Genomic DNA, 18,048 nt, shown 5'->3' with positions numbered 1-18,048 from the left:
TTTTCTCTCAACAATTCCTTAGGCTCTGCAATTACTGTTAGGACTTTGAAAGGGTCAGTCACCCAAATAACAAAATGTTCTACTGTTCTACTGTTCTTGGTATCTCGCCATGTATTATTGTTGCTGTATTTGCAGATGTTTTATAATATCTGACACCAGTTTAATCCAGAAATCACAAAAGAATATTCAAAATGAAAGCAGCAGCAGATACTAAAATACCCTGACCTTTAGTCCCCAGTATGGATCAAGCTCCAAAAACGCTGGATCCTACATTTTTCATAATGCCCCTAAAGACCCTCCTTACCTGGTGAATTCCCACTAATTTCTAATAAATACAAATGTGTATTCTCCAAAACCAAGCTGGTATAGCCCTAATAATATCACTATCGCATCATTAAGGCCATCTCCTCAGACTTGACAAAGCTTCTCCGGGGCCATAGAAGACTGTTTTCACAGACTGAGTAGTACTCCACATGAGGAGTAAACTGACCTTTGTTGCAGTGAAGTGTCCCCTTAAAACTCACCCACACTATTTCTTTTCAATAATCAGGGTAATTCACAGATTTCTTTAGACATTTTAAATATTATTTTGTTTTTAATGGGTGAAAACATTAACTTTTTTCGAGTATCCATCTAACCTTCACTAGAATTGCTACTAAGAGAGTTGCGCATTAAAGTCCATTTATCACACCCATTGAATAGGGTGATTGTTTACGATCCAAAATGTTAGCCGACTGAGTAACAGTAGCTAACATTAGCACATTAGCTATTTTTTGCATCTAGGTTCTGTCTTTGGACCTTTCCTGTACCAGCTTCGGTTTTGTAACAGCAGGTTTGGCTCTGTACATTACAGCAATTTGTGCCTCACCAAGAAAACAGCATTCCTGTTCCTTTTGAATTATATGCAGTGCACAGTGGGGGATTTAGAGCAAACTAGATTACATCAAATAGTCTTCATGAATTTCTTCCCTTGGAATTTCTACAGCAGTGCTGCAATGACATTTTAAAAGCATCTTTAGAATATTCAAATAAAAATGTAGCTGCAGCGTTACTCAGTTCATACAGTCGCTGCAGTAGGGTTTGAATGCTGGAAACATTTCAGTTGTCAATGGGAGTTTGACAGCTGACAAACAACAACAAACTGCTGACTGAAATACCGTCAAAGCGCACTCAAGAAAGTAGGCTCTCCTCTTGATAGTTGAACTAGTGAACATGTTTCTTACAGAGGTCACGGTCAAATCTCTAATGACTTTCCTGTCCTTTCATCTGCAGATGGTCTACCTGCTCTGTCTTTCTCCATCAGCACCTTGACCTTGATTGGCATGTTGGCAGTGATCACTTACACGGTGAGTTGGGACCTGAGACAAGTGGTTGATGTTGTTTCATGTGGTCAGTGGTACTTTATCTGCACAGTAATCAAGGCAAATCATTCAGTGTAGTGATTTCCAAATCGTACCAGCCCTGTAGCTTAATAGGACCTCTGCTTATTGAGATATCTGACATATAAATTGTTTTAAAGTATGAAGAAAGGCTAAATGGAATCCTTTTCCTTTTATTAGATTACTCAACATGATTTTTCACTGAATGTGCCATGGCCAATAATGCATCTTTTTGTAAAATATTATTTAAAGGTCCCATGACATGGTGCTCTTTGGATGCTTTTATATAGACCGTAGTGGTCCCCTAATACTGTATCTGAAGTCTCTTTCCCGAAATTCAGCCTTGGTGCAGAATTACAGCCACTAGAGCCAGTCCCACAATGAGCTTTCCTCAGAATGTGCCATTTCTGTGTCTGTAGCTATTGAGGAGGAGAGTGGGAGTGGCAATGTGGAGGGTGGGGGTGTGGCCTTGACCAAGTGCCACTTTTCTCGTTTGAAAGCCATGATGTCTCCCTCTCATGGGTTGGCCAAATTCTCTGGGCGGGCAAAGCAGAGAAAGGGGAGGTAACCTCGCTTGTTATGACCTCATAACAAGCAAGATTCCAGAACAGCTCATCTGAGCTTTCATTTTCTCAAAGGCAGAGCAGGATACCCAGGGCTCGGTTTACACCTATCACCATTTCAAGCCAATTGGGGACCATAGGCAGGCTGGGGGAACTCATATTAATGTTAAAAAACCTCATAAAGTAAAATGTTCATGCCATGGGACCTTTAAGCTGCAGTGGTTTCTTAAAGTTGTTTTCTACAAATGGTTTACAATCTTCTTGGTTGAGATGTACCTGGTAATGGAGTAGCCTTTCAGTATTAGTTATGCCTTGTGATTTTAAAGCTCTGGCATCCAATTGCTCAAATTACTCAGACTGCTGTCTTTCACCTGAACACCCAAGACTTTTGCATGATGTATGCAGGGCTCCAGACCAAAATTTGAGAGTGTGCGACTTAATTTTACATCCAGTCGCACATGTGCGACCAGTAAATTTGCCCCCTTTTTTTACACGTTAAACGTTGAAATTTCGGTACCTGAGAGCGCGTAAGCGCAAGCTTATCTGTCCTCTCTGAAATATGATGACAGAGAGCGGTGCTCCGACACAAACACACACACACTCGTACACACGCAGAGCTGCAGACGATGCAAACTACGTCGGCTCTGCAGTTTTGTTGAAGTCACAGTGAGTCACGGAAATGCCGATTAATGTGGTTTCAAGTTTGTTTACAGTTTTTCATAACTTCACGAAGACAGCGTTTGCTGCGATATGATATATGTATGGCGAGCCGAAAGCGGTCGCGGTGCTGTTGAAGTTACACTACCTCGGAGACGAGCAGCCAGGCACAACAGTGGTTTCTGTGCCCTGGTGACTGACAGGCTGAGGTTGTAAGGCAAGGCAACTTTATTTCTACAGCAACAAGGCAATTCAAAGTGCTTTACATGAAACATTAAAGAGCAATTAAAATCGCTCATGATGAAAATAACTTCAGCAATAACGTCACGACAGCGATGGGGCTGTCAGTTTATCTTATATGTTGTATCTTCAAAAGTGACACTGAATTGGAAACAGCACATTGTAATTTCTGCATCTATTATCAAAGTATTTATTAGTAATACAGTGGAAATTAGTAGAAATGTGAATATTTGGTTAGCATGTTGATTTACAGTGTGTGCTCCTAAATTTTCTGGTAGTGCCCCTAACATTTTCAGTTGGGGGCCACTGTGCTCCTAGTGAAAAACGTTAGTCTGGAGCCCTGTGTATGTGCACCCTTCACTGGCTTATCATCACTTATCAGCTGTCTATATATATTAGGGCTGTGAAAATAACGCGTTAATTTCGATTAATTAATCTGACAAAAAATAACGCGTTAAAAAAAATAACGCAGATTAATCCATTCCATATTGACGTTTGACCCGGAGCCATTCTAGCCACTATTCGACTGTAAAATGAAGGAGGGAGACGAGAATGTGCTGCCTGGATCATTGATTGGAACATTTAGCTACTTGTTACTTCTTCCTGCCAACCCTGGCTACCGAAATCTGGTGCCACTGATATGTCTGCTCTTCACTCTGATGCTCTGAAACGGACGATACAGGCAACACAAACACCACTGCACGTGACGCTAGTTAACACTATACTCGACAGCAGCTAACGTTAGCCTACCGCTAGCAAGAAGCTGGATTAAACACTGTTAAAATGCTTACAGCTAACGCTAAACGGTGTAAAGTTTGACTGTTTTACTGTAGAGGATCCGGTATGTAACAATCTGCTAGCCTGACAAGCCAGCTGCAACTAGGGTGCGTCTAGATTTCTAGGCTAACAATCTGCAGCTGCCGTTGGAAAAACAACACAGATGGTGCGTTCAATGAAACTGGTAAACTACAGCCTCGTGGTGCATTTGAAGTTATTGTAAATGTCATTTTCCCATCTGGTGGTTGTTTTTGTCGTTCAACAGCAATTTACTAGTGAAATAAGTTATTGTTATTGTTATAGATTATTATCAAATCATTTCATTTTGACCATATGGCCTTAGCAATAAACAAGCCCTTATTTAATGTCACCGACTGTTGTTTAGTACCCTTCTTTTTTCTTTTCTTTTTTTACTTTCTTAAAAAGTATCGGTTCAGGCACCGTTAATTATGTATGCGATTAATTTCGATTAATTAATCACAGAGTATGTAATTAATTCGATTAAATTTTTTAATCGATTCACAGCCTATATATATATATATATATAGACATATATATATACACACACACACACACACACACACACACACACACACACACACACACACACAGACAGAAATCAGTGTCCATTAATATATGCCTATATTTTGATTTCCTCAGCATTCTGCAGTTTTTCATTTTTTCCTATATTAGAAAAATTGACTGTGCTGTAACACTTCTTAATGCTGTCCATTTTTCATAGCCCTTATCCTGGTAACTAGACTGTGAATATTCCCTGGAGGTGGTGGCACTGGTGTCAGGGTGGGAGTAACACAGAATAGTGTCTACTGGGGAAAATGCAAAAAAGTACCTGGGTATCATCTCAGGGAGTGAGAGTGAAAGTGACAGCCAACCCCAATCTATCCAGTTTCTGTTGAGCTCAAATAGTCCTATTTGACAAATCACACAACAATTGAATGTGGGGCTCTTAATGAATAATACACAACCTAGTCAAGTAAGTTGTAGACCCAATCTTGCTTTAGGACATATAATCCATTTCAGCTGGGATTGTATCCACTGTTCTCTCACTTTGCTTCTCACATTCCTCTAAAGAGTGGATAAATACCTAATACCTTTTTAGGATGGAAGTGTGCTCAGATTTGAACTGACCCCATGTTGATTTTGACTCTGTGAATGCCCTGTGGACATCAAAACTCCCAGTGTGTCTTTGTTTGTGATGTTTCTTGTTTTGATGAGGTCAATCAAAGAAATCAGGCCCTTAGGGGACAACAGCAGCATCCTCTCCCTCTTTTATTCTCACAGACATAAATGCAGAAGCACCTTTTTTTCCCCTCACTTTTTATCCTTTCATCTACTTTATTTGCTCTCTCCTCTGTCTTCAAGTAGAAAAACTGTTCTTGGTGGCAACCTACCCATTTTTACAACGAGCTCTGATGATTTATCATTCTTCACTATGTGTTACTATTAAGCCTGATTAACTTAATGGAATCAAAGTGACAGGTTCCATAAGCAGCGGAAATGTTGTCCATGCCTCCTGTGCTAATTTATCACTACTCTTTGTGCAGAAATAACCATCTACCCTTAATGCAAACACCTCTGTGATGTAAACAGTATATAACACTGCAGCCTAGTGCACTTAAAATTAATACAGAGTGAACCAAGTTATATCTTTTACTGCTTTTTTGGCCTTTTTATGGCACTTTCTGTTGTGCATACACGTTTATATTAAACAGAGGCCACCTTATAAAAAAATATTGTCTTCTGGTTTGACTAGGTTTGGTGTCTGTCTATCTTTCTGCAACCAAGGCTTTTAGCATTTCAAATGCAAAATGTCAGTAAATTAAACACTAATGATAAATGTAGCTTGTGACAGTCCTGTCCAGTACATCAAGTAGAGCTCACCCTCATATTATACTATACCTTAAATCTGTTTTTTTTATCACTGCACTGTTAAGGAATGAAAGTGAAAATATATATATATATATATATATATATATATATATATATATATATATATATATATATATATATATATACACACACACATATATATTTATATATACACTCACCTATTAGTAGGAACACCTGTAAGATTTCTCGTTAATGCAATTATCTAATCAACCAATCACATGGCAGCTGCTTCAATCCATTTAGGGGTGTCGTCCAGGTCTAGACAATCTCCTGAACTCCAAACTGAATGTCAGAATGGGAAAGAAAGGTGATCTAAGCAACTTTGAGCATGGCATGGTTGTTGGTGCCAGACGGGCTGGTCTGATTATTTCCCAATCTGCTCAGTTACTGGGATTCTCACCCACAACCTATTCTAGGGTTTACAAAGAATGGTATGAAAAAGTAAAAACATCCAGTATGCTGCAGTCCTGGGGGGTGAAAATGCCATGTTGATGCTAGAGGTCAGAGGAGAATGGGCCAACTGCTTCCAGCTCATGGAAGATCAACTTTGACTCAAATAATCACTCGTTACAACCGAGATATGCAGCAAAGCATTTGTGAAGCCACAACACGAACAACCTTGAGGCGCATGGGCTACATCAGCACAAGACCCCACCAGGTACCACTCATCTCCACTAAAAATAGGAAAATGAGGCTACAATTTGCACGAGCTCACAAAAATTAGACGGTTGAAGACTGTAAAAATGTTGCCTGGTCTGAGGAGTCTCGATTTCTGTTGAGACATCCAGATGCTAGAGTCAGAATTTGGCGTAAAGAGAACATGGATCTGTCATGCCTTGTTACCACTGTGCAGGCTGGTGGTGGTGGTGTAATGGTGTGGGGAATTTTTTCTTGGCACACTTTTGGCCCCTTAGTACCAATTGGGCATCGTTTAAATGCCACAGCCTACCTGAGCATTGTTTCTGACCATGTCCAACCTTTTATGACCACCATGTACCATCCTCTGATAGCAACTTCCAGCAGGATAATGCACCATGTCACAAAGCTTAAATCATTTCAAATTGGTTTCTTGAACATGACAATGAGTTCACTGTACTAAAATGGCCCCCACAGTCACCAGATCTCAACCCAATATAACATCTTTGGGATGTGGTGGAACGGGAGCTTCGTGCCCTGGATGTGCATCCCACAAATCTCCATCAACTGCAAGATGCTATCCTATCAACATGGGCCAACATTTCTAAACAATGCTTCCAGCACCTTGTTGAATCAATGCCACAAAGAATTAAGGCAGTTCTGAAGGCGAAAGGGGGTAAAACACGGTATAAATAGGGTGTTCCTAATAATCCTTTAGGTGAGTGTATATATATGTGTGTGTGTGTGAATATATACCTATTTACTCTGCATTTACTAAAATGCTAAAATGTTTCAGTGGTTGTTTGGTATTGTTTGTTTTATAACACCTGTCAAACAATTTGATAGTGATAGCAGGTCCCAATCCTATGTCCTATTTTGGCTGATTTGGGGCTACTGTTTTGGGAATATTTGAATGAAGAGATTGTACCTTTAAGTCCCTTAATACTCAAGCAGTCACTTTTTAATGGTGAGAATTTTATTCAATAATGCAAATCTCTAACTATAGTAAATTCTTATTACCTGGAATGTTTGCACATGCATATTCCTTCTAGATTATCTCCCGCTTTGTTTGATTGTACCCAGCAGACCGATCAGGCCATCTTAAAACTCATGCATCATGTGAAGTCCTTTGACTTCATTTAAAAGCTAGGACAGCATATTGACTTATGACTCTCATGGCTCTGTCTCATGTGGACCTACCTTTCTCTTTCTCCTAAATTACCAGCCATAAGATGCTGATGCAGAACTAAAATTGAGAAGATTAACATCTGTTGATCTAATCACAGGCCCAGAGATTGACCTGGAAGATGGGGTCTCTGAGTGAATCAGAGAGGTGTCACTTGTATTTACTTTAATATTCTCCAATCCTTGGATGCTTCTTTTATTTCTATATTTTATATTTAAAATTGATCTATATAATTTATATTTCTTAACCACTTTTTATTTGTAGTTTAGAACTCTGTATTGGATTTTTAATAACTGGATAACAGACCTAAAATTAAACATGTCTGTTGTCAGGTTAAAGTGCCCTCTGCAGCCGCTGACTGTATGGCAAATATCCAATGTTAAAGGACTCAGATCGGGATCCCTGCCAAAAAAAACTTGAGCGGGACATTGCTATTCTAGGCGTGCCCAAATTTAAGTTCATGTAAGATTCATAAACAAAGGTGCATTAGGGTGCAAATGATGCACCTTGATGCGTCCAATTTTTTTAATCAAACATTAGCATATGAAATGACTTTATGATTAGAACACCACTTAATGTAATGGCCTTTAACCTCGCAGAAGGCTTTCTGCAATTACAGTAATTAAAGAGGAGGGGATAGGTCGAACTTGGTACAATGTCTTTAGAAACCCAAAGAGCGCTCTAAAGGTTGGAGGTGGCCTGGAAAGCCTTTTCATAACTGGGCTGCTATTTTGATTTAGTTTTGTAGAAAACAGGGGAAAATTGCTGTCCATTCAAAAGAGTTTTAAGTGTTTAATTCACACACAACCTCAGGCAAAAATACGTATATTGAAGTACTATTTAGACCTTTACTGGGCCCATATGAAAATCATTTTAAGCATGAAAAGTAATATTGTGGGGGTCAACATAGGGCAAGTGATTAACTGGCTGAAAGTGTGTGCTGCTCTGCACTCTTCATTGGCCACTGTCATATCAGAATATTCCTTATTTTTATTACTAAATTGACTACACTCTAAGCTATCGTCTTTAAACTTTATAACAGCAAATGAAAGTCTGCAAGATCCAGCATTTTCTGGACAAATAACGCTCAAGAGTTTTGTTAGGCAGCTGTTAGAAGGATAGGACAGGAAAACACGAGTTGGATAAGTCAAACAACAGTGATATAATGATAAATCAGGCCTGCATTAAAAATAGTTTTACCAATCAGAAGTCACAGCCCATTATATCTGTTTAATCATCCAATCACTGTCAGTGATGGACAGATATATGGATGTTAACAACTGACCAACAGATCAGTCTGTGGAGGGCCTGTTCAGATGTGAAAACAAATTAATTATCAAGGCTAATTTGTAGAATGTAGAATACAGTGTATAATTTATTCCAATGGACATGCAATGTTTCTATAGCGCCCCAATGTGTACAGAAGATTAGTAAAGGCTTCTGATTTGCCTAAACTAAATATTTAAATGCAAGTGTTTTTTAGTTATTATAATGGAATCAGTTCTGACCTCCATTATAATAACAGTGAAGGCATTCAGAACCCCTTTACTGGATGAAAATAAGGTAAAAATACCTGACCAACTGAGTCACCTTTTTATTTGAAATGGTCCTCATCACTTAGGTGGAACTCTCTCTTTCAAAAAGATAAATATATGATTGTCATGCAGAGGTAGAATGAACATAGACACAATAAAAACAAACAAAAATGAGCAACCAACCAATTTACAACCCAACATGGCCCAACATATTATTAAAAAAACAGCTGATGTCTGCTGTTGAGGAGGTCCGCCTTTCAGATTGGGAGTATGAGAATGGTGTGCTAGGTCTAGCAACAGGAAGCTTTTAACAAGCAAGCAGTCATACATCTGGCCCCTCAACATTCTTAGCAATCCCAAACACTCCAATTTTGGCATCTGCTCCTGTCATGTTGTTTTTATCCAGTACCTCTCACTTTGTCTCAAACATGAAAACATGCAGTCAGTATTTTCAAGTTCCAATCTCTTTGTTACAAGAACCAAATTAATACACAATTGACTATAAAGCGCTCATGGTAACAGTGTGTCTCATTTCCAAAGATTCAATGAGGTTAACAATGGAGGTGAAGGATGTTTTTTTTTCTTCTTTTTTTTATGCTACTGCCGTTTTGAGATGGCTGTGATTGTATAGCCTAAGTATCACCCCTGATGAAACACCTTAAAATTGGCAGCAATTGGCGATCAGCTTTTCAATTTTAAATTCGACATCAACACAACCTGTGTACAGACTTTTTAATCTGGATTAAGGACAACATGAGAGGCACACAATTAAAATGAAAATAAATAAGTCTAAGTGGCGAAAGCATGGTTTCATGACCCTTATGACTTTTAATCACCCTCTCATTTCTTGTTTGTGGAGCTTGTCTTGTTTAACGTTTCTAACAGCCAAATTGTCCTATTAATCAAATGGCATTCGGGAAACCAGCATATGCGGCAGTCCTGCCAAATTTGCGGGATTTATGGGAATGTGTATGTGCTAAGTTTTATATCTTGAAATGCATTAGCTTGGATATTTCAAATTAGTAAGGGTGTAACAATACATCCAGCTTGATTGATATGTCGATTCAATGATCAACAATCCAATATCATCGATGCAAAGTGAAAATATTGATATATCTTTAAGATGTGCCTTTATTTTGAAATTCCCACTTTATAGTTATTCTTTTTATTAAAAAGAATAGTTCGTTTTTCATTTAATTGTCTTGAAATGCTCAGTAATAAATTGTCAAATCATATTTTAGTTACTTTTTGTGAGTTTATATAAATCTAACTGATATCAAATTGAAATTGAATCGTGACAGCAAATATTGTATTGTTGTCCAAATAACTGATATAATATCTTGTGATTGACACCCCTACAAATTAATGGAACTGTCTAAAAGCCAATGTATACACTGAGTAGTTCTAATTAACTACGTTCTTTTGGAATTACCTCTTCATCAACAGGTATTGAGGATGTAGGGGTGGGGGCAGTGACGGACTGGGATAAAAAAAACTGCCCTGGCATTTGCAACACACCGGCCCTATTTTTGTCAATAACCTAGCTTGGAAATTAGGAACTTTGCCTTCCGAGTGAATCTTTCCACACACCTTGCTGCAGTACAATCTTGAATACTTGTGGCTGCATGCATAAATTAACTTATCAAAATTAACCAAAGACAAATTATCAGTAGTGGCCCATAGGGGGGCGGCCCTTCTGGCATTTGCCCAAATTCCAGATGGCCAGTCCGTCACTGAGTGGGGGGCTAGTCTGACTCCTCCCTCCCCTATATTAGGCTCCACCATCACAAGTAGAAAGAGCAACAAAGAGGAAGCTTGTGTAGGAGACCTATGTCTACCTCTCTCTGAATGATTTCAACCAGTAACCCCCCTCAACCAACACACACATCGAGTCACACACACTCCCATCCACCCTGCTCCAAACTATTTCTGGTAATTATTGACCACAGTTGGTTTTTAAAATAACTTTAATGAGCATGCATGATTATGAGTAAACTAAAAATGTACACTTAACCAGAGGGACACCTGTGTTTTTTTCTTTCTTTTATATTTTCCCATGTACGTAGTTGCACATTTGAGGGGAAGGGAAATGTTTCTCTTGGGATCTGGGACAGGTTTTCCTTTTATGAGTGTGTTTGATATTCGGGACATGCTCCGGCCTTAAGAGCTCCATGATTCATTGCAGGAGGCGACATTCGCCCATAGCAGAGATCCACAGCAGAGACTAATAATAGTCTAGCCTGACTTAGTATCCCATGCGATTTTCTTAATGCTACCTAACACTCAGAAACTAGTAAAAGTTTTTTTAGAAAAACATAGGCTCTGACGTTTCCCCACTTGAAAAATAGAATAAAGAGGACAGAGTTTTTTGACAGGGCTGAAAGTATCTTGAAGATACACAGAAGGCCCCTTTGTTTTATTATGAACCCATAAAATGGCACTTCTCCAAGTTGGTTAAAGCGAGACTGCACAGGGAGAGAAAGAAAGCATCGGCCTGTTGCTGTTATTTTCATTTGTATTAATTGGATTATTTCTTGATATTAGAGATGTCCCCTTATTTTTATTAAAAGTTCAAACATCCCTTCAGGTGATTGAACCCCACTGATAGTTGAAAATGTCTTTTTGTGCACATAATGTCTCTCTGTTTCTCTTTGCTGTCACTGTATGTAAATGTGTATGTCTTTCTGTATGTCTGGCTATTGTTGTTTATTATTTATAGATTGTATGTACCTCTAAAAGTTTATGTGTATTCCTTTTTTTAATCCATGTCATTCAACATTCATGAGAACTTGATGCCTCCTCCTTTAACCCAGATTTTTCTCCTCAAAATTCTGCTTATAAAAAATGTATAATATCCTGGAGAGGATAGTGCTGTCACATGGGGGCACTGTTAAGCTGTAAATTGCATCACAGTGATATAAGGCAGTGATATCCACACAAAATGGTTGCAGCATATTCACCAATGAACCTCAGCACAATTATAGATTCCACCATTTAAATCTTTTTTCCTCTACCAAAAATGGCATAATCTGGAAGGCCAGAAACTATATGATATGCTGTGCGTGTTTGCTTACACATTTGACTGTTTGTCGTGTTCCACATTGTGATGGGTTTATCGTGTGTGTGTGTGTGTGTGTGTGTGTGTGTGTGTGTGTGTGTGTGTGTGTGTGTGTGTGTGTGTGTGTGTGTGTGTGTGTGTGTGTGTGTGTGTTTTTTTTTTTGCTATGTGGGTGCATCATTCCACTCTGACATTAATGTGTGAATAAAATAGAAGTTCTGCACTTGTCTTTCAGGCATACGGTATGTCTGTACTGCCTTTGAACCTGATTAAAGGCACGCGGAGTGTGGCGTATGAACGCCTGGAGAACACAGAGGACATTGATGATGTTGAGCATCAGATAGAAAAGCTGAAAACCAAGGTTTGTCTCACTAAATGACACACAGCACTGACACTGTGCATACTGCAATATGTGACATAAACACAATAGTCCAAATGATCAACAAGTCATGTAATAACATCATTGAACAAAACCTAGAATTGAAAAGAAGTAGATCATTAACAGATTCAAAAACAACGATTATATCAATAGAAATATTTGAACACTTACTGTTTCTTTTGCGTGTATGTGTAATGAGTGTATAATAATGCATTCATTGACAGGTACACATGCATAGCCTCCAGCTGATCAGTCACTCCCCCTTATCTTTCTGCCCTGCCCCTCTGTCTTTGCATGTAATTATGGATGGTTAGCATTGTCCTTATTAACCAACCCCTCAAATGCAGAGATCACAAACGGAAACACAATAAGACATCTATTTGTTGCTGTTAGTTGCCACTGGCAACGAGAAGTTGAACACGAAAGACCAATGCATTTGTCGTTCCTCTATATATTTAGTGAACAGGTATGACTGTATTAAAGATGACATACATAGTAGACAAAAAGGAAAACCAAAGTGCAACATCAACCACACAAAATAATAGTTGAGTGACAATAGTCTGAATGTTTACTTAATACTGAATAATTTTATTTTCAGAGACTGAAGGTAGCCAAATAGCAACTTGTATGGCATAGTATGTAATAGTGATAAATATTTACTGGGATGTTAATTATACCTGAATCTTTAGATCACAGTTTTTAAATGCTTCATACAGTGTATCTATCCATGGCATAGTAACTATATCCAAAGAGAATGTTACATCTATTTTTTAATCACTGGGTAATTTGTTGTGCTGTTTACTTTAAATACCCAGATAAAGCTTATAACTATACCATGTCAGATGTGAACATACACGCATATGCGTATTTATTGACGTATTTGGTTGTTTCATGGTCTTCTCGTCAGTGTAAAGATGGACGTCCCCTCTCCTCAAGGGACAGAAACAACCTGCAGGAGCTGGAGGGCAAACTGCAGGTCCTCCAGCGCAGGGGGAGACACCTGGAAATTGCAGAGAGGAACTGCTGCACTAAAGTGGGCAGTGCTCTCAGACCTTTCAAGGTGAGTCTGCATTATGGATTTGGCTCCCATTCACAGAAGTAAATTATATGTTTGATATGTACTGTATTATATGCAAAGACAAATATTTTCAATGTCTGTATATTGGATGTGATCTTACAATGCAAATATAGCATTGTGTGTTCTGGCCTTGTTTTAATTGGAACTGTTGTTTAATATGCCACAGTTGGTTTTGTGTTTCTTCACTTAATAGTTGTGTAATTTAAGAATTTCTGTTTAGCCAAGTTCATTATTTAGCCTAGTCATTTTTGCCTGCTCCAACATCTTCCTCCTTAACTGTTTCTTTGGGCTCAAGTTCTAATCTAGACTGCTCTAGATTTACTTTTAGTTCTACTTTACACAAGTGCATATTTACATGATTCCCACGGGTAGTCTCTTCACCTAATTTACTCTGAAGTCTCTCAGGGAGTCTCACATTTCTCAGGCAGGATCTCATGGTTCCCCAGGGATAAACCGAAGCAACCACAAACTTCTCTTTTACATTTAACTTTTTTTGCGTTGGGCATTCAATACTTGGACCTCTATGCAATATTAATATATCATTGTTCCCATATTCAAATTTACCCAAGAGGTTAGGAAAAGAGGTGGGTTATAACAGCCCTTGTTTAAGACTTCTAAATCAGTGCTACCTTTGGACATGTTGGTACCAACACTGCCACTGGCCCAGTCCAGGCAAACATCTGGAGATGATGCAATAATGACAATTATGGAGAGGTTTTAAAGTGCAGCGCAATTCTGTACCCCTGATCCATTTACTATATCATACTAGCACCAGCCCAAAATAACCAAACATGTTATACCATTTCCTACAGTAGTTAGTGCAGCTTCAACCTTCAAGATTGTAGAAAAGGTCCATCTTAGAGACTCAAAATTAAATCCCTCAGGGCTGCCTAATCCCACCAATCAACTCACTGTGTCCTTATTCCAAAACCACTTGGTTACCAGGGTGCAACAGCTGTGATCATTAGCATCTTTGTAGTCAGTTTGGCATAAACAGGCTCGCATTTTTCATTTCCCAAAAAAATACTTCATTTGAATTTGAGATAACCCAGAGGCTGTCCTGACCAATATGGCTAAGAACAGAATTATGGCTGTAATTATTCTGTTTAAATGTGATAGTGGTGGGTCAGGAAAGAAGTTATTTCAAAATCAAAATAATAATCATAACATGTACTACAGTTAACAATTTGTTAACCCCCTTTTTAATCTGTTTTATCACATTGTCTGTGTTAAAGACAAGACCAGTTCTAAAATAATTCTCCTAGTTTACATTTTACTTTCCCACTGCTCTTTATTTTCCAGTATTTTACTGCACTGCAGGCATGCACAAACATTTTAAACCAGTGTCTGTAACAGTGTGTCTTTAACCAAGGGGGTTACTGCTAATGACAGTCCCCAGACTCAAATTTAAACAATAATAAGTTGGGAGATTTATTTACTGTATACTCGGGCACTGGTGTAGAGTGATAAGCCAAATGATTGTGATTTCTCCAGAGCACTTACACCAATGTCTATCAAACACATGCTGCCCTTTTAATATCAACTCTGGTGGTGGGTGAAAATGACTTCTTGAACATGCAAATATCTACAGTTAATAATAGCTTAGACCTCACAAAATAGTTACTTTGTTTGATGGGATCATAAAAAAGCTAGGCCACCTTTTCATCTAAGATTTGAAAATAAATCCTATCTTTTCATGATTTAAAAACCTTTTTTATATATATATTATCGCTTCCTCCTTTGTATTAGGACAACAAAGTTATCTCTTCTTTTGGCTTTTGTTTGTTTGGATTAGGAGATAAGAGCAGTTTAATCAGTACATTTTATCTTCCTCGTTCTGGCCACCTCACTTTTGAAGTTGTTTATATCAAGGCAATATCAACAATATAGACAAAAAGTGTGCTTATCAGTTTCTTGATTGTAATTGATCCTTTGCTACAATCGTTGAGAAATTACATCAAGGTATGTTTGTTGAAATATTCATTTTTTATAATGTGATTTGTTCTATATATCACTGGAACATATTTTAATTGTACTATATAGCACGTTGCTATATGTGTTTACCTGCTTTTTAATCACTATGGCCGGTACAAGATATTATATTAAAGATTTAGCTATGAAGACCCTGCTGAAGGCAAGCAGTTAATAGGGTGTATTTCTTTTTTGGCTGCCACCCACCTTGTGCCTCCCTGGTTGCACCTTCACTACTCTGACTGGGCCATGCCATTGCATCCCCCTGTCACCTCAGGCAATAGTGCCAAACTGTGGCTGGCTAAGCCATATGGTCTCTCCTTGCCAAAAGACATGACAGAAAGGTTATATTTGCTGACCCTGTAGATACCTTTTGTAAACATACCTTTTCTTCCAGGTTTCAGCCATTAGATTCACCGTTAGTGCAGCTCCCTTCTTTGGTTGTGGGTACATATCACTGTTTGGTATCATAATGTATTTTTTTTATTTTTTCTGCAGATATTGCTGGGTATTTTCTTTATCCTGGTTGCACTGCTGTTCACTGTTGCCCTGTTCATTTCAAAGTAAGTCACAATATGTGCTGCAACATCATAATTCTTAAGACAGGCAGTATGACAGAAGTTGAGAGTACAATGGTTTCCTTTAACTATATGCATTAATGTATAATGCTCGAAATATATACACATATTGAAGTTTTTTCTGTGTGTTTCAGTTTGGATAAAGCTCTCCATTCTGCTGGCATCAGCTCTGGGTTCATAGTTTTTGGCACCAACCTTACCAATCCCCTGAATGAACTTTTATTAGCCTTACAACCCGTGAGTATCCTCTCATCTCTCATGTTGAACAAATGATTATCCTTAATTAAGATGTGCTTAAAGCCATATTTTCTTGTTTCCATCATCATTAACCTAAATTAAGCATAATTTAAACGGTTTAAAACTTGAAGTGTATGTGCTTCAGTATACTGCAAGTTCACTTTGAAATGACAAAATCGCAATAACAAAAGTCATATGGCCTTAAATGTTAACTAGCAGTTTGTTACTTTTAAATATGGTCTGATTGGCACCATTTATATTTACCAGTGACCATAAGATAACAACATTACAAGCATTTTGCATGCTGCTGTCACTTTAAAATAATTTGTTTCAAGGGAGCAAGTCTGAGTGAAATTTCAACATGACAAGCACAGTTAACATAACATAACAGCAAAGCAAGAATAAAGGATAGTTGCTGCTACACATACATGTTGACCTTTCAAAATGTACACAGAAATTAATCAACACTTGTTTTTTTGTAAACCAGCTTTTGATCGGACTCTGAAACATCTCATTTACAAGGTCATGCTCAATGATGCAAAGGTTATTATTCAGTAAATTACCCATCACCTGGTTAAACTTTGGAAACTACAAAAAGGTGACTAAAATGAGGAAAACCCTGCAGTACAATACCGTCTTATACAACAGCCCTGCCTAGTACCTTTTTAATAGTGATTATCATCTTTTAATTTTAATGTGATATTGACCAAAGTTATGAGCTATAGGTTGTCAAAAAAAGCCACTTTTATCCCGGTAACTATTGAGATTGACAGTATTAGATCACGACCATTGCTTTTTTCCTCCAAGTCATTGCTGCGGGTCTGGACAAACTTAGTATTCTTCAGCAGAATTTAGAGGAAAACAATGACTGACAGCTCAGACCATTAAAGAATTGCTTCATAGATAGTGGCATTGATTTAATGTCTAAGGCCAGTGTTTAGAAGTGTGACCTTGATATTTAAGGAATTAAGTGCACCATACCATAATCGTATACTATATAGGGTTCAGGTTTTAGGTTAAATCAGAATATTACAGGTTACAGAACATAGTTGATTAATATGTATGTTACATGCGCTGTGCATTTATGTCTATACAACACCTGTAACTAATCTATTTGCGTTGTATTTGGAAAAGGTTAGGAATAGAGATGTTGGTTTTGACAATGCCTGAAAATACACTTCACAGTGACCAGCTAGATGTGCTTTAGTCTAATTAGGCTGGACCAAGTGGCATTGATGATAGTTGCTCATTAACAGCTTCAAGCATCCTTGACAGGAAACCAGCCTGGATGTTTGGCTCTGAAAGCAATTATGTCTTTATATGTGTATGTGAGGAATGAAGCTGACCTATGTCCTTGGTATAATAGGTTTTCCCACTGGATTACATCCTGATCACAGTCATCACCATGTACTTTGTAGTCACCTCCATGGCTGGCATTCGCAACATGGGCATCTGGTTCTTCTGGATAAGGGTAAGCATCATAGGCCCTACTTCTCTTTTACCTGAAAAAACTTTCCAAATATTGCAATGCTAGCATGAGTTGGTAGCCTCGTCTTTCTTTAATCCCTTCCAAACCAATGAAGAACACATCCTAAATTGCTCTGCAGGGAATAACCAAGCAACGACTATTTGAAGCTCTCAGAAAGCACAGCTTGCTTGGAGACCGAAAGGACTGTCTGGCTTTTCTGATCCAGATTACTTCATGCAGTGCTGTCTTGTAAAGCTAAAGTAGACAGGTGTCATTACTACATCACTAGTGCAAAATGTGCCTGTTCGGAAATGTGCCTGTTTGAATGTGCCTACTTGCAGTTTTTTCGAGAACTGCTCGTCCAACAACTTATACGCTGTGCTTCCTTGGGTCCT

General features: G+C 38.3%; 1 protein-coding gene across 1 annotated transcript in view; it reads left to right on the top strand.

The window, feature by feature from the left end:
• The window catches only part of lmbrd1 (LMBR1 domain containing 1), a 59,121-nt gene that overhangs the window by 25,178 nt on the left and 15,895 nt on the right, over window positions 1-18,048 (top strand). The window contains exons 7-12 of the mRNA XM_039783807.1: window positions 1,273-1,346; window positions 12,178-12,303; window positions 13,229-13,381; window positions 15,869-15,933; window positions 16,083-16,185; window positions 17,552-17,656. Coding sequence (XP_039639741.1) covers window positions 1,273-1,346; window positions 12,178-12,303; window positions 13,229-13,381; window positions 15,869-15,933; window positions 16,083-16,185; window positions 17,552-17,656 — 626 coding nt within the window. The remainder of the gene's footprint in view (window positions 1-1,272; window positions 1,347-12,177; window positions 12,304-13,228; window positions 13,382-15,868; window positions 15,934-16,082; window positions 16,186-17,551; window positions 17,657-18,048) is intronic.

Source organism: Perca fluviatilis, chromosome 19 (assembly GCF_010015445.1).
Source record: "Perca fluviatilis chromosome 19, GENO_Pfluv_1.0, whole genome shotgun sequence".
Lineage (NCBI taxonomy): Eukaryota > Metazoa > Chordata > Actinopteri > Perciformes > Percidae > Perca > Perca fluviatilis.
This window is presented reverse-complemented; position numbering and strand designations above follow the sequence as displayed.